The following is a 23747-nucleotide window of genomic DNA, read 5'->3' as shown; positions in this document are numbered from 1 at the left end:
AACAGGCTCTTATATAGGCCAAATAGCACATTTCAGATGGCAAGGTCTATGATTCTGTCGACCGTGCTTGCTTCATATAACGACCAATCAGAGGCCGAATTTTTCGTTTTGACAAGGCCTGACTATTTTCAATAGTACAATAGTTTGAATAATAAAATTACAATTAGCTGCATTTGGGAAGAATCTTAGAAGATTTTCCAATCTACTGCTGCAAGAACGAAGGAAATCCATCGAATACTAACCGATTTATTAGCATTTGAAATTGGACATATTTTCCACTTTTTTCGGTTTTAGATTTTCATTTCACATCCCTATGTAGCCGAACTTCCTGAGAGAAGTATTCTACTTCAAAATGCAGAATTCTGAAGTACAAATAACCGGGAAAAATATTTGAACGAACCGGGAAAAAACCGGGAATTCAATTTCGAGTTTTGAGTGTCACCCTGCTTAACGTTTGTTTTCAGTATAATGTGCACTTTCAATGAATATCTTATATTGTGTGTAAGCATTTTAAATTTAATTTTGATGCCATGATGAATTTATGATCGGTAGGCAAAATTTTGCCGGTAGCACTCCCCTGATGGCAACCGAGAATATCGGACAGCAATATCGAAATATCGATAATATCAAATGCGCCAATATCGGTCAAAAATATTGATATTGTGACGAGCAAATATCGATAATATCAAATATCGATAAAATATCAACAACCCTATTTGACGTAAATTATCGATCGTAAATCTTTTAAGTACTGTTTTCTCCAGTTGGTAAGAATTTCTGATTTCACGACGAATCAAGTCATAATAGAAACTAATATTACACCAGGACAATCTTTTTATTTCTATTTATTGACATCATGTTTGGACCAAAATTCTTTTATTAAGAATGCATTATTAGTGAGTAATTTCAGTTTGAATGTTTGTGAATAACTGTTTATAAACCGCCTCTACCTCTGCCGCCAGACGGTCCTTGACTCTGCCAATTACCTTTTCCTGTAGGACGAGGGCCTGGATTACCACCTGCAATACAAACATACATTAGACCAGTTATACTCATCTCATCATTTACAATACAGCTAATGGACCATACTTAAATGATGTAGCTTTCATGGGGGGAGGGGGAATATCATCGTTTTGAGACAAGGGGGAGGAGGGGGGTTGGATTAAAATGGACGTAGCAAATCATTTTAAAAGATTGCTTTTTTACAGGAAAAATGTATACTAAAAATACACCAAAACATTGCACAAAGTTTTGCAGCGAGAGCTGTCGAAATCTTTTTATCTGTGGTATTTAGAAATTTTTTGAAAGCTCTGCTACATAAACAATCGCTCGGATTTCCAAACGCACAATCTGTTTTGAAAACAACAATCGTTGTTTCTTTGTGACTTTTAGTAGTGAAAATTACAAGATATTCGTTCAAAGCTGGTAATTTTTCCTGTTGGTGTTGGTGTTGTGAAGTGGTGTGCCTCTACCGTGTCATATTATTCTGCATTATACTTCAAGTTAAAACCGACTTACAAACAGAGAAAAGGTCTTAAGCCAGGAGTAGAAGCTGTTGTCTTGTCGTAGGTGATATTATCCTAGCAAAAAGTCTACGGACTGGGTACAAATTGTACATCTAAAAGTCACTTTGGCAACAAACGCTAACAAACGAAAGTCTTCCATATTGATATGGTGACCTATACGAAGGACTGCTTCGAATCGAAATATTTAATTTTATCGCCTGTCTAAACTCACGCCGTGCTCTTTTGTGGTAGTACGTACGTAAATTTGCTAACGATGTCTGTATCAGAGGCAGAGTTGCCAATAAAATTTTCGATTTAACTGGAAAAAGGCTGAAGAAAAAACTGGGAAAAACTGGATCCCAAATAAATTTAAAAAAAAGCAAATAACAAAGATTGTGAGAGAGTTTTTCTGTTATGGAGATTGAATCCAGTGTCAGTTTTGGATACAACAACTAAAGATATAACTCTTCGCAAAAAATTACTCATTTTAATCAGAACTGTTTTGTTTTGGGCTTACATCTTGTTAAAATTATGGACTGAAGAATTTCCTCTAACAGCAGCAAAATTTAAAATTACGCAATCAATCTATCTCAAAATTAAGAAAATAGAGCTTTTCCAGTTACTTTTATATTTAACAAAAGTATTAACGCAACATTTCCTTCCGTTACATCAGTGAAATTTGAATTTCAATTATTTCTGACTTCGCTATTCTTTTGGTATCTAATTCCTATAACAATTTTTTAACTGCTACGCAACAGAAAATAAATAGATAAATAGACAGAAAATAATAAAATGGTCTGGTAAAATCTATTTGTTTGGTTTTATCTTAACCATGTCATGCCGTCTTTTATTTAACCGTGTTTCGTGCGAGAAGATAGTATACTGAACATGCTGTTGAGAATTGTCAAAATAATTTATCAAACTACAAAATTTCCGTTTTAAAAATATTTCCGAAAACCAATCGGAGTGAATAAAAAACTAGATAAAACTGGAAAAAATCTGAAAAAACTGGAAGATTTTGAGAATAAACTGTTTGACTGGATCAATTGAAAAAAAATGGAGGAATCCAGCTTAAACTGGGACATTGGCAACCCTGATCAGAGGAAGCAGCCGTCTGTGTAATGTGTGACAAAGAAGAGACAGATGTAAACAAGGTGTTGGAGTGTCTTCACTGCCATAAGTGTTACCATTACAAATACAAAAAGATTATCGGCAATGCCATACGAAAGATGCGAAATCAAAAATTTTTCTGCTCCGCAGAATGCAACGAAATTGGAATGAGAACCCAACAAGCTATTGCGCCGGAAAATGTAGTGATTGAAGAGCTTCGGAAGGTCATGGTCAGTCAATGAAGTCCATGCACTGCGTGAGGAAACTGCTCAACCCCGATACTCTAGAGCATGCTATCAAGGAGGTTGAACGTAGCCAAGAGTTTCCAAACAGTAAATTCGATGATGCTGTTGCTGAAATGAAACAACTGAAGGTTAGCCACAATACATTGGAAAAGGATATCAATGAAATTCGTGTGAAATATTCTGAGCTGAATGAAGTGGTTGCTAGCCTGGAATCCGAAGTCGATCGCTTCAAACGTGCTGAACTATTCAGAAATGCCATACTGTTAGGAGTTCCTGTAAGTAATAACGAAAATGTTCCAACAGTCGTCACTCGTATAGCAGAGATACTGGGATTGTCGTTGGTCGGTAAAATAGTTGAAGCTCGGAGACTTGGCGATTCCAAAATTGAAGGGAAGTCACCACCCATCAGAGTGGTATTCAACAACGAAGACGTAAAAGAAGAGTTGATTGCGAAGAAAAAAACCACGGTCAACTGAAAGTATCATCTCTCGGTAACACCTATGCCATTAGGGCAGACAAGATCACGATACGGGATGAAATGACACCTTTTGGATTGGAATTGCTACGGGATGTTCGTGAGATGCAAGAACGATTGAAAGCTAAGTTCGTGTGGCCAGAAAGAGATAGAGTCATTCTAGTCAAACGAACAGAGGCGTCAAAGGTGGAATACGTACGTAATCGTCAAGATGTCAAAAATCTGAAACGTACTTCAAAACGGGATCGGAACTCATCATCGTCGCCTGAAGGACCACCGGCGAAGCGCTAAGAGGTCAATCGCTCAACGACAGCTAGATTTATTTAAATAAAAATGAACTCCTTAAATTGTAATTATGAAACTGTTGAAGATTGTATTTTAAACAAAACACACTTGCAACGCCAGTTCCTTCAAAATCGTTCAATGGAATATAAGGGGCATGAATTCACCTACAAAATTCGATGCTATCAAGGAATTTTTGGATAGATATGCGAGTAGGATAGATGTCATAGTAATAGGTGAAACGTGGGTGAGAGAAGGTTGTATTGATTTTTTCCATTTAAATGGATTTAAAAGCGTATTTTCGTGCCGAAAGGAATCGAATGGAGGATTGGCCAAGTATGCCCGAGAAGACCTGGATATGAATGTAATTTCGAATGAAGAAAATGAAGGTTTTCATTGTATACATGTTGAATTTACCGTCAGTAGCAAACGCATTCATGTAATAGCAGTGTATCGTCCGCCTAGTTATTCCTATTACGAGTTCCTAAATAGGCTGGAGCAAAAAATGACAAGTATTGCGACCAACAAGAATACAGTTTTGGTTGGTGATATTAACGTCCCGATAAACCTGACAACAAATAACGTTGTCAACGAGTATCAAAGACTTTTGGAATCCCTTAATTTGCGCGTCACTAATACTAAAGTTACACGAGCTGCGAGCTGTAACATACTCGATCACGTAATTTGTAATTCAGAAATGGTCGACCTGATAGTCAATGAAACCATTCATACAGATGTTAGCGATAATTCTATGATATTAACATCTTTGAAACTTACTTCAGAAAACGAAATGCAACTGTTAACGAAGCGAATAACGAATCATAATCAACTGAACGAGCAATTAGCCATTGCTCTTAACACAAAACCGGTAGCACTCAATGCTAACGACAAGCTAAGCCTGGTTATAAGCAGATACAACGAAATCTACAATGCGGCGACTAAAGTTGTGGCTGTACAGGTAAAGGTTAAAGGATACTGCCCATGGATGACTTTGGAAGTCTGGAGAATGATGAAGATCAAGAAAAACCTTATCAAGCCTAGTCGGAGACATCCAGATAACGATCGCACTAAAAAGCTTCTCAAGCATGCGTCCAAAAAACTTGCTCCAAATGAAGGACCGAAGTAAAAGTGACTATTACCAGCGCGTGTTGTCAAACTCATCAAATCAGAAATCTTGGCGAATTATAAATGAGCTTATGAAACGTAAAGTTAAACTGCAACGTGCGATTTCATTGCGGGTCGGAGATGAGGAGATATCAGACGGAAATCGAGTCAGTAATGCATTCAACGACTTCTTTTGCCAAATTGGAGCTTATTTGGCTAATTCAATTGATAGCGACAAAAATGTATGGAAATTCAATACCATGCCCAGCCAGTTGTCCTCTATGTTTTTACGACCGGCTTCTGCAGATGAAGTAATCCTATTGATTAATAGTCTAGAAACAAACAAATCTCCTGGACCAGACAATATATCGGCGACTATCATGAAAAACCATCATACCGCATTCGCAAGCATACTTATGAGTGTCTTCAACGAGATCATTGAGACTGGAGATTTTCCGGCATGCTTGAAAACTGCCCGCGTTGTACCAATTCTTAAATCAGGTGATCCGAAATGCACAAATAATTATCGACCTATTTTGGTGTTGCCAGTGATGAGTAAAATTTTGGAACAAATGATTGCTTCAAGAATGTCAAGGTTCTTGTTCTACAAAAACCTGATTTATGAACGATAATACGGATTTAGGGTTGGATGCAGCACTCTCACGGCCACATGTGAACTAGTGGATGAAATAGCTGAAACGATAGATAATCTAAAATATGCGGGAGCTTTATTTCTCGACCTTAAGAAGGCTTTCGATACCATAAGTCATGAGTTCCTACTCCTCAAACTCGAAAGCTATGACATAAGATGAAACGCATGGTTACTCTTGAAAAACTACCTGACTAACCCATAGCAATTTGTGACTATCAATGACCGGAAAAGTAATCTCAAAAAGATACCGTATGGCGTTCCACAAGGAAGCAATCTAAGACCTCTGTTGTTCTTAGTGTTCATTAACTATTTATCGCACTTGAAACTACACGGACGGATCCAGTTCTTTGCGGATGATACAGTAGTTTTATACAACTCTTCTGATGCTCATCTGATCGCCCAATACATTCAGCAGGACCTTCAACTTCTGCATGAATTCTTTCGATCAAACCTCCTATCACTGAATTTACAAAAAACTACGTACATGATTTTTCACTCGTTAAGACGACCTGTTCCGGAGCTTCCGGTCATTCAAATTGATACAGTTGAAATTCGTAGAGTAGACAACTTTGAATATCTAGGTCTAAACATGGACAGTGTATTGAACTGGGAGCATCACATCCTGCACCTAAGAGCTAAACTTGCAGTCCCGTGTGGAGTATTCCGAAAAATATCACCGTTTGTACCGATAAAATGGATGACAAATCTGTACTACTCTATGGTTCAGTCGAGGCTACAGTATCTAGTCTCTGTTTGGGGGGAACGCTTGAATGTCTAGACTACGGGAGCTACAGGTTCTACAAAATCGCTGTTTGAAAAAAAAAACGCATCTTTATCCAACGGAACAATTGTACAACAACTTGCAGCACTCGTTTCTACCTATTCGGGGATTACATTTGTTGCAGACATTAACACGCATGCACAATATCGTAACGAATCCAGCCAGCCATCACAACATGAGAATTACAAGTAATTTCTCCGGAAGAACAACAAGAACTTTCGAAACAATTCGTTTGTCCAGACCAAATACGGAGCTAAGGAAAAAGGGCTTTGGCTATAAAGGCTCTAAACTGTACAATGAACTACCAGCAGCAATCAAACAACAGCGAAAGACCATTCTGTTCAAGAGGGACTTGAAGCGACACCTCAAACTCAATATTTTGCAGTATCTACGCTGACACTCTTCCAGCCACAACCACTTCCTCACGAAAACTCCATAGTTTCAATTTAAACAGAACACCAGCTGACAAGCTGCTCTACACGTCTGTACGGTTCCAAATTTCGACGAATCAACGCAACGCTACTAAACGAACAATCGACAAGTCATCTGCACTCCACTGCTTCGTTGCCATCAATGGTCAATTGGACAACTGAATAGATTACCGCCTTTCGTACACCTGGTTAACCATTTTGTAGTGGAGTCATCAAACCTCATAGTCAAGCGAAACATCAGTTTGTGCCAGTGTAAGTAAGTACGTTTTTTTCAAAGAGATCCCTTTCTCACTGGAAGCGTACAATTCGTTGTGAATATTTTGTGAAAAGAAGGGCAGGTTTAATGCCTTTGGAAGCAGAGATTTAGCATTTCACTTCCATCGGCTTTTCCCTACTCCAAATAAATAAAGAAATATAAATATAAATATGATTAAAAGTGCAGGGATTAGTTTTTGTCGTGAATTCCGGGACATACACTGAAATTCACGAAAAAAATGCTACGTCATTTAAGTATGTTCCCTAATCTACTTTACTTTTTATGCTATAATTTTTGCTCATCACTACTCATGATTCGCATGACACGCATGCGTATCTAGAAAAATATTAGGTAAAAGTGATAGATTGAACCCTGGAATATTGAAGTCTGCGTCAATTTGACTCCTCGCTTTTAGCAATGTTGCGCTTTTTTCGCCTAACAGACCGTCAGTTTTTTCCCGTTTTTTCTTAGTCAATAAAGCAATATCAAAACCTAAATTCAAGTTTCTGTTATTTATCGATATGTTAACACCGTAATGACCATTCATCAATCAGTGCGTCTTGAGCTGCACGAAAGGTCAGACGTGTTTTCGGTTGCAGTTGCAGTTGACTGGTCTTTGACTGCCTAAAGCTTCAAAGTTTGTGTTTTGTCAGTGCGTCTTTTAAAGATTACCTGAAAGTTAACTTACACCCGTTTTTCTCAAGACTACCTATTTCTTTCTTTCTCAAGACTTGCAATGTGATATTATTTTTGAACTTTTTTCGTATCACCTGAAATGGCAGGACGACAAAAAAAAACCACGCATCGCTACGGGGAGGAAAAGAGAGGCATCTCTTTCTGACATTAGCTTATGCAGTGAAAATTTATTTGATATTCTACCTGAGCAAGAAGCCGGCGAATTTGAAATGTTCGAAAGTAAAACAATTCAATGTGAAATTTCTTTAAAGAAAGAGAAAGTTCCACATATCGTGGTAACTATTGCGTGATTTTTACATTTTGATACATAACCTCTAAACTAGAAATCAAATCATAATAAAATTCAATAGGGTCTTATAGGGCAACTAGACCTTTCATTTGCAATTAATTTCATTGAAATCGGTTCAGCCATCTCTGAGAAAATCGAGTGAGATTGGGAGAGCGTTACACACACACACACTCACACACATGCAGAAAATGCTCAGTTCGTTTTTGGCACTGAGTCGAGTGATTAACGACATTCGGCCTTTTGAGCACTTTTATACCTTTAGTTTTTGCAGTGATTGCTATACCTTTCTAGGAGAAAGGCAAAAAGTGAAATGATAGCAATGACTTTTAATTTCAACTAGCATTGGGCGATACGACGGAGAGTATCGATACTTCAGTATCGATACCCGAAGAACCAAAAGTATCGAGATACTCAAAATATCGTTAAAAAATTATCGATACCAGAAATATCGATACTATAGCTGAGATCATTTTTTGAATTTTTGATAAATACATTTACTCAGGGTGGCCACTTTACCGGAAAAACGGGAAAAGCGGGAAAAAAGCCGGGAATTTTAAATCACCGGGAAAAAAATACGGGAAAACCGGGAAATTAGGCTTCACGCCGGGAAAATCATCCTCCTTCATGTCTGCCGCTTTATTTGTTCAACAGTTTCTGAGGAAATGTCAACATGAGACCCTGTTTTTTATGTTTACCTAACTGGCATGATTCTACCGGATAGGGGAAAGCTGGTTGTTGGTTTCAGTTAAAGTCGACAGCGGCTTCGCAGCAAGATCTGCGTCAAATAAAATCAGGCTTGATCAGGTGGATAAATTTACTGTTCCGTAACATATATTGTCAGATTTTAAAGAAGTCAAAAAGTTATCAGCGTCGCGGGAGGCGTATTGAAACTTCTTGTGAATAGTGTTCGACATCGCATCGGGGAGAATCCGGTCAAAAGTCAAATAGGACCGGAAACTTCGAGTCTCGATTTTATTTCGAACCGGACCGGAACGGAGCTACCCGGTTTGTACTTCCCGATTTTTGGTATGATTTTAAACACAAGCAGCAAAAAAAATTTTTTCATTCTGTGTTGGACCTTTTGACTACTTGATTTTGTTGGGGAAAGACGCCACCTTGAAGAGCTATTTGTTAAAGATTTCTCAGATTTTTTCTATATCAAAAACAAACAGTAGCTAAATTATTTTTTTTTTTCAAATTGTTTATTCAGAGTGTCAGTTGAATTTATTTTACGGACCATGAGAAAATTTCTTATACATTACATTGACCCCAGCTCGAAAATTTTAAAGTCCCAGGATCGAAGTTTTTCGAAAAAAAAAATTGTTTTGAAATAACAGATCTCAACGTTTCATGCATTTTGCATAATGCATCTAGAAAGTTTCATGTGCATTTTTTTCATTGGTCACTCTGAGGCTCTTCTTCCCAAAGTCCGCTTGAAGTTTTGCCTGAGGACATTTTTCTAGAAGACAAAAACTCTATGCCCCAACTCTTGAATTTATCCCACGCATTTCATTGGTATCCTGATACAGAAGCACTGCAAGCTCGAGAGAAGGTTGACAGAGAAAGATGCAGAAGGAAGCAAAAAAGCGCGAGAAGGCAAAGATTGTCAACGATTTGGAGATAAAGAGGGCGAAAATTGTGCAGCAGATCACCATGAAGGTACTTGCTAAAGTCGACAAACAGCTAAACACGATGAAGGAGGAATGTTTTTCATAGTTTTGTAACACTATTTTTGCAAGGCACAAATAAGCATGTGAAAATTGATTTTTTTCTCATATGTTTTAAAAATAAAACACCGGGAAATTTCACTAAATATCATCGGGAAAAAACCGGGAAATTGAAAATTGATATTGAGTGGCCACCCTGAATTTACTGAAAACCAGTATTCGATTCAGTGATTCGCGAAAATACAGCAAAACTATTTGCTGAACAGAAAACAGTAAATGAATGGTCGCTGGAATCCAGCAAAAGAATTGATATGTCAAAAAATTTACGTCAAGCTGTCATTAGTAAAACGCGCCAAATCGCTGTGCAGCTGGTACGGGATCATCGCTAAGCTCCTGATAGCGAATATGGGACCATAGCAAAGTCCTTGTTGGGCTAGATGAACTTAAAAGTTGAAATGATAATCATACATCTCTAGTTCAACAGTAATTTGCCTATGATCCGATGGGCGGATGGAATCTGGTGCCTGACGGAAACATGGTTCCCTTGAATTAACTGGTTAACCAGCAAATTGATTTATGCTTTGCTGAATGAACAGCAAATTGTCATAGCTGACAACCAGCAAGTTGTATTTTGTTTTACCGAACATGCAGCAAACGACCTGTCACTTTTATGCAATTGAGCATTACTGAATAATTAGCAAATTTCATTTTGCTAAACAGATTGCTGGAAGCACAGCACACCAAAAATCAGCAAAATTTTGGTGGTTTCCAGCAATGAAAATTTGATGTGCCGACTTTTTGTTGTTTTTCTGGTATCTAGCCGCATTCTCTAGAGCAGCATGAATCAAATGACTTCACAAACAAATACATACAGGTAATGCAGAAATTCTGAGCTTTGGCAAACAAATGAATTAAACAACTTATATCTTCAAGATTTGTGTTCACTGGCCCAATGGGCTGTGAAGCTCCCGTCTTATTTGTATAAATTATTGACACACTTCCATATTAATTGATGAGGAAGTTGATGACATAAAAAAGTTAGATATGTCAGCGAAAATAAGATAGTGAAGTCTACCGCTGAATTTTTCTAACTAATAAATATTGCAATTTTTTTTTCACTTGTACTCTAACTTGTGTCGACGGAAAGCATGAGTTAGTTTCCGCTTGCAAATATTCGATCTGAACAGTGTAACCAGAAAACTTATATTTGTTTTTAAAATACAGTCAAATTTCGCTCGTTGGGCTATGTTTAGTTGGGCTACGTTTTAGTTGGGCTCCCGCTCGTTGGGTTATAGCCCAACTAAATCGAAGCCAAACATCATTTCTGATAACGTTGAATTTCGTTTGAGGGGTTTGTGGATGCATTTTAACGCAGAAAGTAGAATTAATTGAAATAAAAACAAATGAAGCTGAGTATGAATGTAAGCAAACAATATTTTAATCAATTGTCAGAGAAACAATATAAGTTTTGTGCCTTAATAATGCAACGTAGAGCTATGCCTATTTTTGAAAGTATTTGAGAACACGTTATTATTGAGCACTCCTTTTTGGCTTTAAATGTGTGGCTTAAGTAAAACAAATTTCGAATTTGGCCCTATGCTGCGTTTGGCTCAGATTTTGACAGTTCGTTTGGCTCACAACATTCTCTCTATCTATTTCTCCATCTAAAGCCTGTAGTACACTCTTTGTCTAATGGTCAAATTTTTGACCTTCTGACATAATGGTCAAATTTATTTGACATCATGGTTGTTGTTTGCCCGTGTTTGCCTCATGTTAAAATTGGAGAGTGACAAATAATTATCTTCGACCAAATTTTTATCTGCCAAAAAGTGCCAAATATTTGACGCTTGGTCAAAGAGTGTAATACAGGCTTAAGTTTTGCTAGTGCAAATAGACTTGTGCGATACTTATACTGACAGTGGCAGCTTTTCAGTGGTTCCAGCTCGTATCAACTAGCTGGCATCTCCATCCGATTTGCTTTGCCATATCGCAGCCAACATCGCAGCGGTTCTACGATGTGTGGGCTCCACTGACGCTGACAGACAGCATAACATAGCGTATCAAAAGTGGCGGTGATCTCGTGTACACATTGAGATGTTAGCCCTTGTAACATGTCAGCTAGCTGGTCCGTATGCATAAAAGAATATCGATACAAATATCGCGGTTTTCAGTATCGATACGGTCGAGTATCGGACGCTTGTGTATCGACTCAAAGAATCGAAATATCGTCTCAAAAGTATCGATATTTCCGATACCGATACAATATCGCCCATTGCTATTTCACAACGCATGCGTGTTAGCCAAATTTCATACGGGTTTGTCTATTGATGTCGCGTTTACAAAGGCAAAAAAATGGTTACTGCGTTAAAAATACTGGAGGGACTTGATTTGGCTGCGGATTGTTCTTTTCAACTCGACGACAAGGTTATCCAGCTTCCCTGACCTACAGAAAACGTCGAAATGGTCTGCCTGCACTATCCGCCATTACCGCTCGTGGAAAGCTGGATATGCTGGAACTTGTGGGGGTGGTGACTTACTCATGAAAAAAGTTGTCATGGACGTAGACAATTGTTTGAACCAACAAAAACATTTGAAATGCGTTTTTCTCGGTTTTATGTCTATTGAAATTTAGCCCATTCTTCTACTATGGGCATCCCGGTAAAAAATTGACACGTTTTTCAGATCAGTGTCCGAATTTCGAGCACACACTCCTTCGGAGAGAAAAAAAAAATTCATATACTATCGATGAAGAAATTTTCTTCTCTTCAAAGAAAAGTGTTCTCGGAATTTGGCCGCAGATTACGTTAGCAACAATAAATGCAATCACTATTGTCTTCAATCCATATTGCACAGTTTTATTTTTCAGGCGAAAAAAAACGATCTTACCATCCAAAGGATCGATTCAGTAAAAAATCGCTCGTATAGAAATCAATTTAAAAAATCGATGAATCGACCAAAAAAGATCGATTTTGAGAAAATCGGATCGATCTTGCCCATTGCTACCCGGAATCCATATTTCCACTAAATAACCGCCGCTGGGCTAACAACTTGAAATATAGCATTTCTTATTATTGGTCAACAAATCGATTGAAGATGGTTTCGTTCTGGGCAGGGCACGGGAAATGGTCTATTTTGCCTCTTTTCACCCTATTTTTGTGTATTTTTCAAAATGTACACCCTTTCCCGTGCCCTGCACAGAATGAAAATATCACCAATCGTTCTGTTGACCAATTTTACATAAGAAATGCTATATTTCAGGTTGCCAGCCCAGCGGCTTCTAATTAGTGGGAATTTGGGTCAATTTTTTCCCAGTGTGCAGTGGGGGGTTTACTAAATAAAGTAAAAATTAGACAACTACAACAGAATTTGATTGCATCCCGCACAGAATGTCTGCTTGTGTTGATGCCAGAAAATTATTAACCTTCAATTACTTGTTTATTTGCCTTGAAAAAGGCATTTTGCGGTTCAAAATCGGTTGCTGATCGCAACCTTTGAGCTGCCCTAACAGTGGGGGATTTAAGATACACGGACAACATGCACTGTGAAGCTATTTCACATTCAGTGAATTAGACGGGCGCGACAGATTTAAATTGCTAGGATCCAACACAAAATGCTTGCTTGCGTTGTCAAAAATTATTAACTTTCAATTACTTCTTTATTTGCCTTGAAAAACGGCATTTTGATGTTCAAAATTGGATTTCCTAATGGCGATCTTCATGCTGCCCCAACACGGGGGGAATAATGGCAGTCTGGTGACACACGCTGAGAAGAACCGCGCTGCTCCTGAGACGTGGTGATCAACCACAGGGCTAGTGCTGCTGCTAAGGAGAGACGACTGCTGTTGTCGCTGTCTAGAACTATTATAAGCGGCTTCGACTGAAACAGGCTCTTATATAGGCCAAATAGCATGTTTTCAATTGCAAGGTATATGATTCTGTCGTCCGTGCTTGGGAAGCAATCATATAACGACCAATCAGAGGTCGAACTTTTCGTTTTGACAAGACTTGACTATTTTCAATGGTACAATAGTGTGGATAATAAAATTAAAATTATCTTCTTTTGGGAAGAATCTTAGAAGATTTTCCAACCTATTGCTGCAAGAACGAAGGAAATTCATCGAATACTAACCGATTTATTAGCATTTGAAATTGGACATATTTTTCACTTTTGTCGGTTTTAGATTTTCATTTCCGTCTCTATGTAGCCGAACTTCCTGAGAGAAGTATTCTACTTCAAAAGGTGACTGTTTAAATAAATCGGATTAAGCCAGCTCATATATGCGTTGAAAGCCTTCTAGAACATCCTCACTACAATCGAAGTACATTAGTCACACCAAGTGGGCACCGTGGTCGTTTCTTGGTGTAACGGGGGGGCACATGTGGCGATAGATTTTCCCCAGTCTATAAATTCAACTGTCACTAACATTTCTATCTACAGAGAAGAAAGAGAGAGCAGCAGTCTTCGAGTTGTAAGCCTAAGCTACGGACGCGTGTTTGATTGCTCAGAAATAATTAACTAAAATTTTCGATAAACGCATCCCGTCGGGATGCGGTATATTTTTCCAAATCTGTATCATATTTCCAGTTCGCTTACTTTTCGCTCTCTTTACTTCACATACTGGCTGCTTAATGAAAATGATGCCATATTGCAATAAAATTTTAGATACGGGATATTTCAGGCCTTAGACGCGCCTGTGGGTTGTATGTGACATATTTTTGGTTCCGTTTCCATTTCGAACCCACTGTGATTCCATAATGTTGCTTGTTACCAAGGGATGGCAGCTCTATCTTAACTCTACACGTTTGGCAGTAGGCAACATATCGGGGCTTTATTTAAAAATAAAGCCCCGAGGCAGACGCCCAGCAAAAGATCCATATACTTATCACTTTTGTTTTTTTGTTGCCATCCCCTTGCTTGTTACTCTTCGGTCGTAAAAAGATGGCATCTTTTTTAATAGAGCTTTCTGACAGCTCAGTCACGCACACTAAACTCGGATTGTTTGCCTCATAAATTGGGTTACCATTTGGTCGGAGACAAAAATCAGGACAAATTTTTTCCAGCAAAAAATTTATCGAAGCTATTGTCATTTTTTGTGGTAATAATAAATAAAACAGGTAATTTGAGATCTGTTTTTGAAAATACGCTAAAAGACTCATATTTAACGTATTTCTCTAACGATTCAATTTTGCAAATTTGATTTTTTAAGCGTTAGTAGATACCTTAAAATATGCAACACTAGTCAACTGTTTGAAATAAACTTAACAATTGTCAAAAAACGTTTAACGGTTAACGACTAAACAATTTCTCTCGTCAAGATTCAACCAAAGAAAAAATTCGTTCGAAATAAGTTCGTTTCTTCCCGGAGTCAAGATGAAAGTACTGAACAGTTTGCTCCTTTTTTGAATATCCGGCATCATTCAGAAAAATCAGGACAAATGCTCAAATATGAAAAAAAATAAATCAGGACGCTCCAAATGGGTCTCAAAATCAGGACATGTCCTGCTAAATCAGGACGGATGGTATCCCTACTCATAAATGACTCTTGCTTAACTCTACCGGGGTTAAGCAAATCGAGAAATATAGTCTTTTTTGAGTTGCTCGGTACTGGAAATCAAATACTCATTTTGTAGGATACTATCCGTAAACAAATCACACAATCCGCGTAGGAATAAATTAAGTTTCGAGTCGGTGAAAGAAAATGAAAATTCCGCAATCAATGCAGGCATTTTGACAGCACATTGTTGGCCTCATTTTCAATCCGACTAACACCGCTATAGACCTCTCCAATTGTGCATGTATTGGTGCACTTTACACCGTGTAACTTACACGGTGTAAAGTGCACCAATACATGCACAATTGGAGAGGTCTATAGAGTTCTCCAAGCGAAAACACACGAACACTACGGCACGGCCCGTTTTACACTGTATATTGAAATTTGTGAGAGTGTGAATCAAACACACGAACACTACGGCACGGCCCGTTTTACACTGTATATTGAAATTTGTGAGAGTGTGAATCAAACTAGGTACAGTCGTCGTTCGCTAGCTGCAACATGTTTACATTGCAGTTATCGAATGCCGTTCGATAACTGCAACACTTGACACATGCCAAACTTTAGAGGGGGGTCCGTCACTACCATTTTTGTTTTCAATAATATCGATATGTATTTTTTTAATGGAATAGTGGCAAAAATAGCAGAAAACTAAAATAGACAAGCTTTTTGATTAATCAATTTGGTAGTCATATTTCTGCATCATAATTTATTGCGTTTTAGTAACTACTTTACATAACCAATATGTAGGTGAAGATAAAGTTCATCACTACAGAAGACCATTTTACGAGACGTTTCTGAACTCAATTCATGAATGAAATTTTGACAGAAAGCTCGGAACCGCTGACATAACGCAAGTAAAAGCAACATCAATGTCAGCAGGATCCGTGACACTTGTCAGTTCCTACAATAGTCTATTTAACGCTAGGTCACAAAATATTGTTTGTGATCTACTCTGCACTGCCTCACTGAGTAGTGAAAGCTAGCCAAGCAATGCACAAGGAATTTTTTTTTCTCTTATAATAATTTTGCTTTATTGATTAATAGTTGAGATCTATAATCTCCCATCTAGAATGAAGAGACAAGTAAACGAAATCGAGAAAAATCGAGAAAAATGAAAAAGTCCTTTTGAAATGTTTCTAGAGATTCAACAATTTTCATTTTCGAATACATTTAGAATCCCCCCGCGAGATTTGTCACTTCAATGTCAAATATGACTTTGACTTCAGATTTGACGGATTGCGGTCCGATAACTGCAAAGTTGTTGCAGTTATCGGTCTTGCAGTTAAAAATCGTTGCAGTTAAAAGACTTGCAGTTATCGAACCGCGACTGTACCGTTACCGTGCCTAATTCTGCGCAGTTCCTAATACTGCGCAATTTCTGTTATACTTATGTTTTGTTGTATTTTTTGTAGCTATGAGCATATATATATATATTTTTTTTTGACGTAGAACTACGTTTTACTTTAGCCTTTTACCATTTTACGAGACGTTTCTGAACTCAATTCATGAATGAAGTTTTGACAGAAAGCTCGGAACCGCTGACATAACGCAAGTAAAAGCAACATCAATGTCAGCAGGATCCGTGACACTTGTCAGTTCCTTCAATGGTCTATTTAACGCTAGGTCACAAAATATTGTTTGTGATCTACTCTGCACTGCCTCACTGAGTAGTGAAAGCTAGCCAAGCAATGCACAAGGAATTTTTTTTTCTCTTATAATAATTTTGCTTTATTGATTAATAGTTGAGATCTATAATCTCCCATCTAGAATGAAGAGACAAGTAAACGAAATCGAAAAAATCGAGAAAAATGAAAAAGTCCTTTTGAAATGTTTCTAGAGATTTAACAATTTTCATTTTCGAATACATTTAGAATCCCCCCGCGAGATTTGTCACTTCAATGTCAAATATGACTTTGACTTCAGATTTGACGGATTGCGGTCCGATAACTGCAAAGTTGTTGCAGTTATCGGTCTTGCAGTTAAAAATCGTGCAAAGACCCCCACACTTCGTGCAAAGTTTTTAGCTGGTGTCGAGTTGAACTCTGCGACGAGTCCCAGGAGGCCAACAGTGTTAACAACGCAAGAGGAAGGCCGGATCGTCGATTGGATCATTCAGATGGCTAAAGCTGGATTTCCGGTGGATTCTCAGCGGTTGAAGACATCTGTGGCACATTACCTTAAATCGATTGGGCGATCTAGTTTCGTCGGAACCCATGCTCCTGGTCGCAAATGGTTAAATAATTATTTAAAACGACACCCTAAAATTTCTCGCAGAGTACCGAGTGCTCTTTCGAAACAGCGGACCTATGTCACAGAGGATAAAATTCGAAGCTGGTTTGAAGAAGTACATAATTATATCCTAGAGGCTGGCTTGCAAGAAGTTCTGCTGCACCCAGGTCGAATTTTTAATAAGAACGAATCATCCATCCGTCTTGTTCCAACAAAAGAAACTGTGTTCGCGAAAACAGGAGAAAAATATGTGCACACTTCTAATGCCAATTTCAAAAAGGAATGCTACACGGTGTTGTTTTCTGCAAGCGCGGCAGGAGTTCTGGCACCACCGATGGTATTGTTTCCGTACAAACAACGTCTGCCAGCAGAAATCGTCAATAGCGCTCCGGATGGTTGGTCTATTGGGAAAAATGTCTCGGGATGGATGACACAGGAGACATTTTATGAATATTTAAAAAATGTTTTCCACCCATGGCTACTGCGATTCAAGGTAGCTCTTCCCATTTTACTTTTTGTAGATGGCCATAGATCGCACGTTTCTCTTCAGACCACTGATTTTTGTCTTTTTCCAAACTCAACACATGTGCTCAGAGTTGCCAATAAAATTTTCGATTTAACTGGAAAAAGGCTGAAGAAAAAACTGGGAAAAACTGGATCCCAAATAAATTTAAAAAAAAGCAAAAAACAAAGATTGTGAGAGAGTTTTTCTGTTATGGAGATTGAATCCAGTGTCAGTTTTGGATACAACAACTAAAGATATAACTCTTCGCAAAAAATTACTCATTTTAATCAGAACTGTTTTGTTTTGGGCTTACATCTTGTTAAAATTATGGACTGAAAAATTTCCTCTAACAGCAGCAAAATTTAAAATTACGCAATCAATCTATCTCAAAATTAAGAAAATAGAGCTTTTCCAGTTACTTTTATATTTAACAAAAGTATTAACGCAACATTTCCTTCCGTTACGTCAGTGAAATTTAAATTTCAATTATTTCTGACTTCGCTATTCTTTTGGTATCTAATTCCTATAACAATTTTTTAACTGCTACGCAACAGAAAATAAATAGAAGATTATTTGATGGTCTGGTAAAATCTATTTGTTTGGTTTTATCTTAACCATGTCATGCCGTCTTTTATTTAACCGTGTTTCGTGCGAGAAGATAGTATACTGAAAATGCTGTTGAGAATTGTCAAAATAATTTATCAATCTACAAAATTTCCGTTTTAAAAATATTTCCGAAAACCAATCGGAGTGAATAAAAAACTAGATAAAACTGGAAAATATCTGAAAAAACTGGAAGATTTTAAGAATAAACTGTTTGACTGGATCACTTGAAAAAAACTGGAGGAATCCAGTTTAAACTGGAACATTGGCAACCCTGCATGTGCTTCAGCCTCTAGATGTCGCATTTTTCAGAGGTCTAAAAGTTAAGTGGAACAAGCGGCTCATTGATTGGCGTACTTTTTGTGCCGGTGAGTCTTTGAAAAGGCATGATTTTGCACCTTGATTGAAGCGGGCGGTTGATGATATGGCCAACTTATCACCCACTTTGTGCAACGGGTTCCGCAAATGCGGTCTTTATCCGTGGAACCCAGATGCAGTGAACTACGCAATGCTTTTACAAAAGAGAACTCTCCAAACATCAGTCTCAACAGCCCAGAAGCAACCGATTAGCGATACTAATGAGTTCGAATCTGAAAATGTTTTGCTCGGATTAGAATCATATCTTACTGTTGGTCAACTGAAAAGATTTGAGGATAATTATTCAAACACAATTTGGACCGGACCTGTTGGTGACACAAATTTGTTTTATGTTTGGCAGACCATTAAACAGGAATACAATGAACATCACAGCAGAATACAAAACGAAGAGTCGACGAGATTTCGCGGATTTCATGAGTCGGACATACATGGTAGAGTCTTACACATTGATGATTAGAATTATACAATTTTTAACCAGATATTATCTTGTTTCAGCTGATCGTCTTAATGTTCAGATTTGGAGGAAGAAAAGAATAAAATCGTAGCAGAAAAAATGCAGAGAAAAGCAGCCCGTGAAAAGGAAAGGCAGTTAGTACAAGAGAAGCGCCGAAAACAAACATCAATGAAGGCATCAAATATTGGAAAAACTTCTACAGAAAATGATTGATTTTCATTTCTTTTTAATAAACAATTTTGTTAAAACAATCATTGTTATTTTTTGGCTGCGCAGAATTAGGAACAAAACTGCGCAGAATTAGGAACATGCCCAAGCAAGTGCGCAGAATTAGGCACCAAACATAAATGCAAAATTTCCTTCTCATACTGTTGTTTTTGGCTGTACATGTGTCTAACTTTTTTTCTGTATTTCACACAACCAGCGTTGCCAGGTCATTTTTTCAAAAATCTGAAAAAGGCAAAATAAAAATCTGGAAAAAATCTGGCAGTCATTTCGTGGGGTGAAAGGTTAATTTTTCGAATAAAAGTTTTGGGGTACGCAAAATTTGAGGTGACAAAATTGCAAAATTTCGCGCCAAAATTGACCTTTTTGCGGGACAGAGAAAATAAAATCTGGATCATCCATGAAAAATCTGGATAATTGGACATCAAAGCTGTCTACCTGGATACATGTTCAAAAATCTTGATAATCCAGCTAAATCTGGATACCTGGCAACGCTGCACACAACATGTGGGACTTATTATTTGTTTGAATGCATCTGCGCATCTGCGAACTAGGGTTAAACTTTTGAAATTGTCTTAACTGTGCAGAATATGGCACCTTCACGGCAGTTTTTTATTCTCTCTTTTAGATGACAGTTCTCACAAGTGACAAAAAATTCTTACAGCTAACAAAGAAAAATCGAATACATCGCACTAATACAAACCAGGGCCGGCGGTTCATGTGGGTAGTGTGGGTAGTAGTACCCATTCGGAAAATGTCTCTACAGGTACTTACCCACACGGAATTATCCCCCTCCATTGCTCACTACCCAATCGGGAAAATAATGTGACGCCGGCCCTGCCTGGGATATTAATTAAACGTCATACCCCTGTTTCTACGTCAACCTTTCGGCAGGCCCGTAGCTACCGGGGGGCTTAGCCCCCCCACGCGTTTGCATTGCCCCACCACGCAATTTTGTCGTATATTTGATTGATACTAGGTACGAAAAACCAAAAGAAAAATCTGAAATAAGCATTATTGAATAGTCTCCAGTTTATTTTTTACTCTACCGATATCAGTCAATTTTTGTTTGTAAGAACAATTGCACTTTGTTATTTAGTAGTTCATTAAATCTCAAAAGAACCGTGTTCAAGTCCGAACAATCAAAACGGTCGAGCTCATATGCCAAAAAGGTTAAAGGGTTATATACCTTTTCAGTTTTCATAAAACCGAAAAAAAAATTATTGCATTATCTTCAAATACAACATCTTGAGAACATTTTCACAAATTTTCATAAAGATCTGAGAAATCGGAAGAACGATAGAGCGATGAAAAAAAAACCATCGTTAATTTTGCATTCCGAGTGAAGGGGGACCGAAATCCGGGCGAAAAAAAAAAAAACCGCGTAAATTCCGGAATCCGCGTAAAAAAAACGCGTTAATTCCGGAATCCGCGTAAAAAACCGCGTAAATTCCGGAATCCGCGTACAAAAAAACCGTGTAAATTCTGGAATCCGCGTAAAAAAGCCGCGTAAAAAAAACCCGCGTAAAAAAACCGCGTAACAAGCTACCTTAGTGTATTGAATTTATTTTCAGTTAATTAAATATTTCGCGCATTCAGTATCCCCTCGTAAAACTTGACAGAGAGACATTAGCTTCAAAAACCACGTGTAGTTTGACGCAAAACTGCCTTTTAATTGCACTTTCGTGCAACTAACGGACGTGAAATTAAAACGCAGTGCAACTAAATCGCGTGCAATTAGCGAACGAGTGCTGTAGTTTTTTCCGGAAAATGTCTTTGCCGTGATCCTGATTGCGGGAAAACTACTGAACCGATTTTCTTCATCTTTTTTTTTAAATTTTAGTTATTAAACTTGCCGGTCCTTGAACGATCGCTTTTTGAAACCTACAGTTACATTTTGCCGCAAAAAAAAATTTAATGCAATTTTTAGCGCTCAAAACGTGCATTTTTTTTGGGAAAAACGTTCCCGTTTGCACTGAAAACAAAATACTCATAAAAGCGATCGTTCAAGGACCCGGCAGACTTCTAAACTAATGAAATAATATGAGTTTTTTTATTTCGGTTGACCCGCTGAGTCTCTATCAGGATCACCGCAAGCCTCTGCAAAAAAATAGCGTTTCGTGGAAACGGCCATTACTCCAGTAATAATTGGTATATCTCAAAATCAAACATATTTTTTTGTTGTTGATAAACTCTACTTTCAGAAAAATACCACTTTGATGCAATGAAAATGGTGCTATGCACTCAAAAATAGATTCAAACTTCCCTCATTTTTCTCGACCAAAAAGGTACATAACCCCTTAAATTACTCAATTTTTTGGTGAGCCCGCTGATTCGCAGCGAAGTTGAAACTGATGATCCGCATACTTCCGTTTCGGATGTGCGGTCCAGCGTCTGGGAGTGAAAATGTCAGTTTTTTTCTTAAATGTCATTTTAATGAAAGAACCAATCACAGATTTATATGTTTAATTATATAAGAACAATGGAAAACAAGTTTTGCTGCAAAATTTGACCATTTTTCCAGAAGTTTTTATTTCGCTTTTTTTGATTTCATAGACTGACAAATCGTGGGCAAAAAATGACACACAAGACTAGTTTTCTTTCAAATATCAAATTTTCAGTCAGTATCCAAACTCCCTGCAGTGTGCTTCTTGTGATTAATGTTTATGTTCAATTCAATTTATTTTGGCCGGACTTTCTGCACCTCGGCAGCAACACCTAGTCCGTTACCTGGCCCGGATAGCTATGTTCCAGTTCTGTTCGAAATAAAATCGGACATAAACATTGATCAAACAATGTAACTCGTAAAATTTATAATTTAGACTGAAGGTTGAATCTATCCATTCTCTCAGTGTTCCTTCGCGAATAGAATATCTCAGTAACGTCGATTTCGAATGAGGCGACCCTCGAAAATGGGTTTCTAACGCTGCCTGTAATTTCTTCAATGCATTTGTTGCTTCAGATTAGAACTTTAAAAAACTTTCTTCTGTTCTTAGTTTTTCGATCGTTATGTGTATGGCTCTAATAAGCGTCATGAAATCGTTGTATTCCATCACTCGACCTTGCATTGCTTCTCTTACTAATTTGATAATTTGTTTAATGAATATTGAATCGGTCGAATCGCGGGTTCGTAACTGTATGGCAGAAATTATAAAGTTTTTATCCCTGCTTCCTTCCAACGATACGCACATTCGCAGTTTTGTTTTTCTTTCGGAATATATACCCGTAAAACCATATTTTCGGGAATAAGAAAATTGTTAAGGGACACCACTAACGCTTATGTGAAAACAAATGAGCTTCTGAATCTTTTAGTGCTAAAACTATCGAAATAGGAGGAAAACTGTAAAACTTATGAGAATTTTAATTTGTGAGTACCCGGGTACGCCGTTGGACGCGTAATGCTACTTTTTGCTCGATAGTTTTCGATTTGCCGGTAATTTTTGCAGCCTTTGGGCAGTTTTCACCTGACGCCTCGGGCGGGAAGACATGTGAAGACATTTTTCCGCGGAGCGTGAAGACTTTTGAAAAGATTACCTAGCATCCCTGGTTTTAAACTGCTTTCTCTCCAAAAAAATGTTTGATTAAAAAAAATTCTCTGCCCCCCCACGCAAAACGGAGTAGCTACGGCTCTGCCTTGCGGTCGTGGGTTTGCATACAACCCTTGTGATTTTTTGCATGCAAAAACCAAACAAATACCAACAACACTGTCACCGCGAATTTTAAACAATCTTTAAAAAAATCATATCATAACGAAATTAAATAACACACTACTCACCCCCACCACCACGACCACGTCCTCTAGCAGCTGTGAAAGTAATGCGTTATTTATCATTTGTACTATTATACATTAAACACTCAATACCTTGTGCCCGCAAAATCGCAGATTTTCCTCTTCCAGCGGTGCCGGCTTTTGTTCCTTGCTTTTTGAACATCGGAGCATTTTTAAGCATATCCGGAAGTATTAAAAAACGTATTTTAGACCCTCGAATGTAAACATTTTCTAAATTCGCTGTTCTTCCATCTCGGTACGTTACAGTAAGCTGCATAAGTTGACAATTCATGTTATCCTCGGCTTCTATAAGTTTACCTCTGTACACTTCGCCAGTAATAGTTTCACAAGTAACAATATGACCCTCTGCTTCATGTAAAACTTTTATAGGAACTCCAATAGACATTCTTAGTATGATAACTTGTAAGCCCACAAAAAAAAACGCACTAACCTTAGAACAAGGCACAATTTAAAATAAGTTAAGTAGGTAGTAGGGATGGGCGATACTTTATCGATACCATTAGTACCGATTATTTT

The 23747-nt window shown here is 37.8% G+C and overlaps 2 protein-coding genes across 4 annotated transcripts in view; one reads left to right on the top strand and one right to left on the bottom strand.

Annotated features, from left to right (window-relative positions):
- Positions 1-755: 755 nt before the first annotated feature.
- Positions 756-23747, top strand: part of LOC129723344 (uncharacterized) — a 40158-nt gene continuing 17166 nt past the window's right edge. Inside the window, exons 1-3 of one of the 3 annotated variants that reach the window (XR_008727746.1) lie at positions 756-896; positions 19103-19193; positions 19258-20311. The gene's annotated coding sequence lies outside the window, so the exon portion shown is untranslated. Of the gene's footprint in view, positions 897-1181; positions 1426-19102; positions 19194-19257; positions 20313-23747 lie in introns of those variants that run through there. The other 2 variants (XR_008727747.1, XM_055677521.1) reach the window with 2 other exon arrangements.
- On the bottom strand, positions 860-23727 carry LOC129723346 (small nuclear ribonucleoprotein Sm D3). The gene is made up of 3 exons (XM_055677523.1): positions 23304-23727; positions 23217-23246; positions 860-1019 (listed from the first exon to the last, which is right to left on the bottom strand). Exons 1-3 carry the CDS (start codon positions 23614-23616, stop codon positions 934-936), a joined length of 429 nt encoding a protein of 142 aa, XP_055533498.1. The 5' UTR covers positions 23617-23727; the 3' UTR covers positions 860-933.

Source organism: Wyeomyia smithii, chromosome 2 (assembly GCF_029784165.1).
Source record: "Wyeomyia smithii strain HCP4-BCI-WySm-NY-G18 chromosome 2, ASM2978416v1, whole genome shotgun sequence".
Lineage (NCBI taxonomy): Eukaryota > Metazoa > Arthropoda > Insecta > Diptera > Culicidae > Wyeomyia > Wyeomyia smithii.
The sequence above is the reverse complement of the archived record's forward strand: the minus strand, read 5'-3'. Positions and strand labels throughout refer to the sequence as shown.